This window comes from Zingiber officinale, chromosome 8B (genome assembly GCF_018446385.1).
Source record: "Zingiber officinale cultivar Zhangliang chromosome 8B, Zo_v1.1, whole genome shotgun sequence".
Lineage (NCBI taxonomy): Eukaryota > Viridiplantae > Streptophyta > Magnoliopsida > Zingiberales > Zingiberaceae > Zingiber > Zingiber officinale.
In genome coordinates this window covers 113,750,398-113,760,621 of record NC_056001.1, presented here as the reverse complement: position 1 = coordinate 113,760,621, position 10,224 = coordinate 113,750,398, and the positions used below count along the sequence as shown (strand labels likewise).

Sequence of the window (10,224 nt, the reverse complement as noted above, 5' to 3'; positions counted from 1 at the left end):
TTGGCTCAATAAGATTGGAAGAACAAGGGATGTATACTTCTTGAATCGAGTGTCTCTCGAAGAATAATACAATCTTGGTCAGCACTCTAATCAGACGACCACGGCTTTGGCTAGATAAAATTGGAAGACCAAGGGATGTATAATTCTTGAGTCGAGTATTTCTCAAAGAATAATACAATCTTGGTCAGCACTCCAATCAGACAACCACAGCTTTGGCTCGATAAGATTGGAAGACCAAGGGATATATACTTCTTGAGTTGAGTATCTCTCGAAGAGTAATACAATCTTGGTCAGCACTTCAATCAAACGACCGCAGCTTTGGCTCAATGAGATTAGAAGACTAAGGGATGTATACTTCTTGAGTAAAATATCTCTCGAAGAGTAATACAATCCTGGTCAGCACTCCAATCAAACGACTACAACTTTGGCTTGATGAGATTGGAAGACCAAGGGATGTATGCTTCCTGAGTCGAGTATCTCTCTAAGACTAATACTATCCTGGTCAACACTCCAATTAGATGATCATAGCTCTAGCTGAGTGAAATTGGAAGACCAAGTGATGCATACTTTCTAGATTGAGCACTTTTTGACAACAAGTGTAATCGTGATCATCATCCTGATTAGACAACCACAGTTGTAACTCGGTGAAATCAGAAAATTAGAGTTATAAAGACTTGGTTTTAAGCAATATTGAGACCCTTGAAGTGTTTTATAAAACACTAGAAATGTGGTTAGAAAAATCAACTAAGCAAGATCATCATCCATGGTGATTGAGGGAGAGAATGCAAGATATTGCTCAAGGAATGTTTCTCAAGGAAAAGCAACATTCTAATAATTGACTATATCACATTCACCTCAATTCAACAATGGTGGTGTAAACATTGAGGAGATGATAAAAGCTATGTTGATAAGTTTTGGGTTTATCCTAAAAATTATGGAGGAAATTATCCTCTCGGTAAACCAGAAGCCCCAGAGATAGAAATGAAAAATTTCTATAAGGCATTGAAAGGTCACAAACTTTCTAATGAAACCTATAAATATGGGGCTAACCACTATGCCAATATATATGATACATTATAGTATCTAAGAAATTATGAGAAGGGCACTAGTGTAAAGTGGTAAGTTTTGAAATGACTTAATACCATGAAACCAATAGATCTCTAGTGGTAAAATCCCCATTGAATATGGAGAATTGTGTGGATTCGCTAAACCTACCAAAAGATCAATTATACTGCATGTCTAGGGGAATGAGTCTAAAATTCAACATTTAAATCGAGTAGTGGTAACCCAACCATGTTGACTGGAGATCCCAAGATAATGGTTCAAAAGAGACAACTAAGCTACAAGATTCGAGGCACCTAGGAGTAATTACTCCAAGTCATTCCTGGAGACAAAAGGTGTAACCTGTGAAATGAGTAAAGGATGAACAAAAGTTCTTAATTATTCCTATATTATACCGTAAAGGGTATAATAGGGTATTACAAGATACTCTTAATAGGAGGCCACTTATATAAGTGTGAAGATGGACTGCTTCAATGAAACACTTATGAATCCTAAGCTTTGTCCATGACCAAAACGGACACGATAGAGAACTAGTAAAAATCTAAGGGCTATTGTGTGGATATGATTGTCTTGGTTTACATCAACGGCTGAACAATTGAAGACATAGTTCATTAGACAGCCAAGTAAATTCGATCATATTCCACTATGGAAGGTTCAAAGTCACAAGCTACATTTTCTGATGCAATAGTCTTTTGATGAAACTCTTGTTTGAGATCTGAAATTTATCCATAATTTCTATTCATGTGGGGGATTGTTGGAAAATTGGTTCGGTGACTTTTAAGGATAAGATGACTATTTCGCGAGTAGATCGTCGTAAACTAATTTCTCGAGTGAAAGAGAAATTAATGTATAATAAAGGATTACTCCGATATAATCAGATGGAAATTTGATTCACATATGAGTTGGATTCATGGATGAACGCTAACTCGAGTATGTAGAACTATTGGGGCTATGAAATTATAATTAATTTCATTTATTAATTTATTGATTGATTAAAAGATTAATCATTGTGATATTAATTAATTGATTAATTAATATTTATAATAAATTAAGTAAATAGTTAATCATATTAATCAATTAAATTAATCATAATGAAAATGTTTAATGAAAGGTTTAAAGAAAAAGATACATCCCACATTTTTTCACCTCTTGGAAGAAATCTTCCACCTCTTGATAGTAACCCTTCATCCCTATAAAACAAACCTTATTCCTTCAACTAAAATCACTCAATTCTAGCTCAATTCTTACTCAATTCTCAAGTTGTGAATTTTCCTCTTGGGTTCTATTCTCTGTCTCCTCTCTTAAGAGTTTCAAGGCTTCGAAAGTCCGACAAAGCTCAAAATTTAGAGTACTCCTATTTCGAGACGCAAGTCATTGTATCTTGGGAGACGATTGCCAATAAACCGTAAGCACCTCGGCGGGGCAATATCATCTTAAGGAAAAAAGACCTAGCCTTCACCTCGACCTTAATACTCTTATACTTAGGGATGAGTTTACCCAAAGGGGTTGTGTCGATATCCGAAAGGATAACTCGACGACCGACGAAATTAGGTCAGTAATGATGATACCAAGAAAGGTATGTCTCTTATCCGAAGGGGTAGTTCGATAACCGAAAGAGGATGTCGAGAGTATAAATAGGACAAGGTCCATATCGCCATACCATATTCCACCGATTAAAGTCATTGATTTATTGTCAAGATTACTAATCGAGCTCAACTGTTAAATCTCAATACTGAAAATCAATATAATCATATTTTTTTGTTCGAGAAAAAATATCTAACATTTTTTTGTGTGTCATTTTAGATGCATATAGATCAGATTCAAATTCACTTTTAGATGTAGATGAAGAAGATTTTTTTTTTTTTGTCTTCTTCTATGGATTTGTTTTTTCCTATAATCAAAGTTAAATTCTTTTCCTTTGAAACCTGTCTTAAACCTGTCTTATTAGAATTTTATTAATAGACTTCGAATATTTAATGAAATAATAAATAGATAAATACTGAAATAAATATACTGAAGTAAAAGAGTCTTTTATTATTTTACCTTAAAATCGAAATCATGTATAGTAAAAAATCAAAGTATTTGACCGGTCTAAGAATGCGTAATCGGTTTGAAATTGCATCGATTTCCAAGTAAAATAAATTTTTTTACTTCATCAGTTCTATAAAATTATCGAAGTTACTTCATATATGATTTCACATGTTACATTAATTAACAAGTAAATTATTTATACGACTTCATTAAAATTAAATAAATATCTAAAAATTAAAAATGAAATCTAACTTGCATTGACCCAAAATAAAATCAACAAATAAAATCCACAAATTCAAACTTAAGACATGTTTACTTTGAAATATGTTTGACCAATTTCACTCAAAAATATATTCACAAATAACTAAATATACAATTTAAAAATTTATATCACAACGTATATAACTCTTAGATATCTACATAAGAGTAAATAAATTTACTTCATTTACTTCATATTTCATCATATTGAAATTGATGATTGTAATACAGTTTATGATTGATGTACAAATTCAGGAGCGCTGGGGACGAACGTATTCGTCTTTTGTCACAATGATTGATGCTCAAACTAAATATTATAAGTACAATGTTAATAACTTAATTTGAAATTTTGTTTCAATTAAACAACAATAAATAAAACAAGATGTATTTAGGCTTATGACCTTAGAAATGAGACTCAATGCTATCTCCAACTGTGGATTTTCATGCAAGATCATCTTTTTCATGTACCATTTTATATAATATCCATATTTAACATCATTATTTTTTTTAGATTATCTTAATGAAATTTAAAAAGTAATATAATTAGTCCTAATTTAAATAATAAAAATTATTAATTGATGTCTAAATATATATTTATATAAAAACTATCAATTGATGTCTAAATATATACTTATATTTGATTATTATTTTAAAGATTAATAATTATTCATGATTTATTTTTTTCATATTGATCCTGAGATGAAAGGCACTGAAATCAAGCGGTTTTATTTCCATAAAAGAAGTATGAAATCATATATATTAATAATAATTTTATTTTGATTGCAAGAAAGACGAATTGATTAATAACTAGAGTTATAAAGAAACTAAATAAATCAAGTAGGATTAAATGGTAAACAACTGAGAACTATTTGTACATTTATCTTATCTAAATAATATATAGGAATTAATTAATTAATTTATTTATTTATAAATTATTTATGAACATTAATGAGCCCATTGACAATTATGCACAAGAACTATAGTGTTATCTTATCTAATTTTTAAATATATTTATTGAAAAGTTAATTAGCTTCACTTTTTTTTACCGAACAAATAATACGAAAGGATGAGCTTATTGAATTAAATCATCGATTCAATAAATAAAACTTAGATGTCATTCGTTTTTAATCTATTATAAATAATTTAAACAAATAAAGTATTTTTTTATATATTTAAATTAAAAAATAAATTAACAAATAGTAATTATGTTATATGTTTTAAAAAACATTAGACAATAAATTCATGCAAAGATAAAATATCGAATCGAGATGTCTCAAATAAATAATAAAATAATTTAAGATAATATTAATTTTAAAACCTCCAACAAATCGAGCAACTGTCAAATTAAGTTCATGGACATCGTTAACTATATGCATGAGTTTTGTGTCGCTGATAAACACTAATAAATCAATTTGATTAGTTGCATAAATTCATAAAAAAAAAAAAAAATCTCGAGACTAAGAAAGTTCACAAGCTATAACTTGTATTTGATTAATGACGCAGTGCAAATAGAGGATTTCACAACAAATGCATATTAATTTCACAAAATAAAATATAAAATGAGCTAGATGATTAACCAAATTAAAACACACTAAGAAGATATGATTCCAACAAACAGATCAACGTCAATTAGGATCTTCTATTCTTCTTATGCCACCGCTCTAAGTCGATCGGCTGTTGCTTGCAATATGCCCAGTGAATCATTCAGTTTGGTGAAGAAAACTACTTGCATTCTTCTTCTCTCTTCTATCTTCTATCTTCTTCTGTTTTTTCACCATCGTTCCTCATCTTTTTTCTTCCAGGCATCGTGATAACTGAAATAATAACATTGTGGCTGCACTTTGTTGATCAAACTTTCAAATCTAATAAAAGAAAAAAAAATCATGATTTCTCAATCTTGTTAATTTAGTATGTCCAATGGCTAAGCAAATGGTACGTGGGATCAATCTTCCATATGAACTGTTAAGTTTTGTTGTTGTCGCCCCCAGGGCGTAGCGCAGACGGTGGGCGCATGGTATCTCTGGCGTAATGGTCAGGGTGAGGTTTACCCCGCCATGCGCCTATGGTCTGTGTACCTGCATGAACCTCCCTCCATATCCGTGGGGCCGGCACTAGGGGGGCCGCTAAGGTAGCGGATCTACCTTTTTTTTGTTAAGTTTTGTTGTCAAACACATTATACTACTAATCATACAAGTTGGTTAATTTTTGTTTAATTATCTAAGTAACAAGTTTATGCAGTAATAGTAAGTAATAACGTCTAATAGGTAGAGAAGGGAGAAGAGAATAAATAACTACTTTGATTGAATCAATAACTAATCCAGCAGTTATCATCGGTATATATATGAATAGAAGCATATATAGGAGGAGTAATTAAATGAAATCTACTAAGAGATGAAGATCACACTCACATTTGCATCTTTGGGCAACCTTTAATTGTAAGCGTCCTGAGTTTTGTAAATGCTGCTAGGTTGAATGCTAGCACTGGGCAAGCATATATGTTCAATTCTTCAAGTGAATCCAATGCTACCAAAGTCGTCAAATTGTTACAGCTGTTAATTGTCATCTTAGATAGAAAATTCAAGCTTTGCATACCCTGTGGCAGACACCGTAGCTCTTGGCACCCGACTATCTCTATTATTTCAATGTTTTGGAGGTTGTCCCAACTGCAAAATTTAACAGACCATATTGTCTCGTTGTTCAACCAAATTCTAATTGTACCATAAACAAATAGATTTATTTCCTTGAGTTTTGGGCACTGAATTAATGACAATTGCCTAAGCTTTGAAAAATATCGAATATATTTTCTTTTCGGCATGTACCATTTCTCTAGTGCAAGCATTTCTGAGAAAGTGAGTTCTGTTAACATAGGAAATATGTCGCCATCACCATAGAATGTATCATCTAAGTGTGTTATTAAATCCATGCCACTTATTTCAAGTTTCCCAAGATTAGCAAGTTGACCAAGTGATGGTAACGTAGCACACCTCTTGAGATTGATGAGTCTGACCTCAACTAAAGAATTGAAACCAGCAAGTTGTTGTTTACTCATCCAAGTAGGAAATTCCACTCCCTTATAAGAAATGATCTCTAGCCTTTTTAGCTGCAAGCTGGGTCGAAGAGCTTTGAGTACCGATGTAGTTGATTCAGAACTTTCTTTCTTTTTTTCACCACCCCAATGTAATGACAAGTCCCAAAGACTTTGTTGGCCCATCAGCACTTCAATTTGAATCTCCTCTGCTCGTTCTAGGTTTTGTAATCTTATTTCCTGAAGATTTGTTAAAACTTGGAACTGTGTGAGAACAAAACCTTCATTGACACCAACAAATATTCCTGACAACTTACGAAGGCCAATTGATTGCTCGATCCCATGGGGAATTTGAGACAAAGATGCACATCCTGCAACGTTGAGGATTCTCAGTGATTTAAAACTGACCAAATCCTCCGGTAGCTTCCTCAAAAAACAACAACCTTCCATATTAAGCTCTTCCAAGTTTTTGAGTCTTGTTATAGATCTTGGTAACTGCTGAAGCTTTGTGCAATAAGCTAGTTTTAAAATCTGCAACTTCTTAAGCTTATGGATTCGTTCACGTATCTTTTGAAGTTTTTTGCAATGAAGCAAACTTAAAATTCGCAAATTAGGTAGGTCAAAAAGTGATTTCGGAAGTAATTCTATCTCAAGCTTTGAAAGATGGAGGTATCTCAAGCTAACCAATTTACTAATTTCATTTGATAGGCTTTGGATCATACTAGTTTCTACAACTAATATATGCAAATGTACGAGTCTTACCGACATCTTGTCGAGGAACTTCGATATTGCAGTTGCTGCTTTGGTTTGCCTTTTTTTGTATACTTGAAGTGATATTGTAGTTGCTGGTTTCATTAGCCTTTTTTTGTATACTTGAAATGTCATTTCTGCATTATCTTCTTGTGTCGTTGCCTCATCTTCTCGTAAAATCAACGCTATCATCTTCTTGCTCACCTCAACTAGCATGATCGGCCGTCGAAATGGTATCGCTCTAGGATTAATTTCCAAACACAAATAGCGACAGCACCTTGGAATACTAGTTGAATCTCCTGGAACCTTCCTATGCAAATATACCTTCCTTGGAAAACAGAATATTGATACTCTTCCATAAGGAAATCTCTCATAGATCTCAGTCCAACCTGGAGAGAGGCCTTCAACTGGTATGAGGCCTTCAGCGGTCAACATGTGTAAGATGACATTATAATCCTTATCAAGTAGATAATGGTATTGGAGTAATTGTATGATGGCAAATGGAAAATCCCTAACCATAGGAATGTCTTCTATTTTATAAGGAAAGAGATTTTCTACTTGAAAATTATGGCCTAACGATCCCCAAAACTTTGCCCCAAAAGTTTGACCAGCCAATTGGAAGCGTGGCATAGCATATGAAATGCGCTTGAATACTATGTCCCGCTTTGATGGGGGGATTGTCATTGCTGCGTGTCTCTTGAATAATTCTAGCCATGCATCATCAGATAAGGGTTTCAAGCAGTATGTTGTAATATCCTTTACCCTATTTTGAAAACTCATATCACTCATTGATTGTGTTGATGATTTGAGGATGACTAAGACTGCACTTCCCGGCCCGCCCACACGCAACAGGATGTTCTTCAACTCACTCCATTCTGGTAGCGATATCAAACTATTCAAATCTAGACAATGAAGCACCAACAAGTATCTACTCCCATCGAGTTGTTCATTAATATATTCCCACATGGCTTGTAACGGCAACTCTAGGTGTAATTTCTGATCACAGTATTCTTCATTGTTTATGGACTCTGCAAATTCTTTTCCGATAATCTTAATCATCTCGAGTGTCGAAACACTGGGTGGTAGATCCACCCAAATGCGATGATGAAATTGTTGGCGCACCCAAGTGTGGTGGTAGATCATATGTGCCAAGGTCGTCTTCCCAACCCTTTCTTCGCCATCTATGACAATAACAAAGGGGTTGTAATCATCGCCATTGTTGTTAGATGGTACTAGTTGTTGTTGAAAGATTTCAATGAGTTTCTCTAGATCTTCATGTCTGCCCACCACCTCATTTTTTAAGACAATTGAGTAGTCTTCTCGGAGTGGGTTCATAGAACCCATAGGGTCCCTTGGAAGACCCATTGCAGATCCTCTCAGCACAAGAGAATTCAAGTCGCACAACATCTCTTTCAGCTCCACTAGAATAACATGGCGAAAGTGCAAACTTGCTTCCCAATCCATGATTCGACTGAGCAACTCTCCCACATCTATAACTGCTGTAGCCACATCTGTCACCCAATCTGCAAATTCTACAGGAACATGTAAAGGCGAATTAAAACGACGATGCCAAATATAGTTAAACAGCACTCCCATCTCAGGGATTTCGATCATTGAATTGATAGCCCAAAGGCTATCACAAACCATGGCCAAGTGATTTTGGATACACAGCAAGCGGCCTTGTGCCACCATGGTAGGCGATGGTAGCACCTCCAGCAAGAGATGCTTCAATTCCATGAACACCACCATAATTTCTTCAACCTCTTATTTTCTTTGCTAGTGAATGAGTTTATGGAATGGTTGGAGAGAATGGTAGTGAACCAAACTAGTTTTGATATCTACACCACCGTGAAGCAAACTTTATTACCATGAGCATCTTTCATTTGGCTTCCCTACAAGCAAAGTGAAGTATTCTTTTGCTCATCCAGTTGAATAAACATCATGCTCTGTCCTGCAACATAAATATCCTTAATCCACATCTCAAGCAAACTGCAATCCACAAAAAGGCTTGTGACAAACTAAAATCCTTGTCATATTTAATTTATATAAAGTAGAGATGGATTAATTGTGTTAAAAAAATCTTTCCATTTCTTAGTTAATTTGACGGTCTACTATAAATTGATCTGTGATTACTTTTATGTTATCCTAAGGACGGATTGTAAGAGACGTCTAGTTGAGTGTCCTATTTATTTATCCTTTAAAATAATTATTAAATATATTTTATACTTTAAAATTTAATAATTTATCTAGATTATTAAATTAATAAATCTCAACTAAAAGAATGTTTATTTATACTTATGAGATTGCCATTTAATAAAAAAAAAACATGTAATTTGTTTTTTTTTTTTGTTTATAGCCATTCTCGAACCTACGGACGTAATTTGAAGCTTCGATATTAATAGGAGTGAAGTTTCTATTAAAACTGAAGCAAATTTATTAAAATTAAATTAATTACTTTTTTTTTCAACCAATTGAATCGATAAAAAAATTAATTAATTTGGTCAATAACCAAATTAACTAATTTTTAAAAAAATATTAAAACTTTTAAATAAAAACTTAATCGATTTAATAAAAGTAAAAAAAATCTTCTTTTTATTATTTAATAAAAAGAAATTTAATTGATTTAATGGAATTTCAAAATTCATAATCAGAATTAAATCGATTTACTTGAACTTATCGATTTTTTTTTAAAATATTGAACTTCTTAATATATTGAATCGAATTTTAGTTGGTTGGATTGTTTATTTGGTTCTATTTCACTTTATTGACAAGTAACTCATATTTAAGTGAAAGTCAATATAAGATATGCCACGGATACAAATAAAAAGTCGTAGAAAAATTCTATTATGATTTTTTTTTGTAATAACATTTTATTACGGTTTTTCGTATCTATTTTAGCATGTTGGGGTTTGGATAATATTTATAGGGATCATTATGAACCTATTGGTAGTATCATCATTATCATGACTCTTTCATGTAGAGAGAATTCTAATAAAACTTTAGCCGTTTTATAAAATAGACACATTATAAAACCACGATAACTCTTCTGCTCCTCCATTTTTTCCTCGTGTTTGCTCTTTCTTGTGTGTCTTTGTTTC

The 10,224-nt window shown here is 32.8% G+C and overlaps 1 protein-coding gene across 6 annotated transcripts; it reads right to left on the bottom strand.

Moving 5' to 3' along the window:
• Positions 1-4,867: 4,867 nt before the first annotated feature.
• LOC122014428 (putative disease resistance protein RGA3) lies at positions 4,868-8,908 on the bottom strand. Of its 6 annotated transcripts, XM_042570662.1 has the most exons (4): positions 6,336-8,908; positions 5,944-6,014; positions 5,760-5,874; positions 4,868-5,185 (listed from the first exon to the last, which is right to left on the bottom strand). In XM_042570662.1, exons 1-4 carry the CDS (start codon positions 8,873-8,875, stop codon positions 5,098-5,100), a joined length of 2,814 nt encoding a protein of 937 aa, XP_042426596.1. In that variant the 5' UTR covers positions 8,876-8,908; the 3' UTR covers positions 4,868-5,097. The 6 variants fall into 6 exon arrangements, with proteins under 6 accessions (XP_042426596.1, XP_042426593.1, XP_042426594.1 ...); XM_042570659.1 differs by having other exon boundaries at positions 5,944-8,908; XM_042570660.1 differs by having other exon boundaries at positions 4,868-5,165; positions 5,944-8,908.
• Between the last annotated feature and the right edge of the window lie 1,316 nt (positions 8,909-10,224).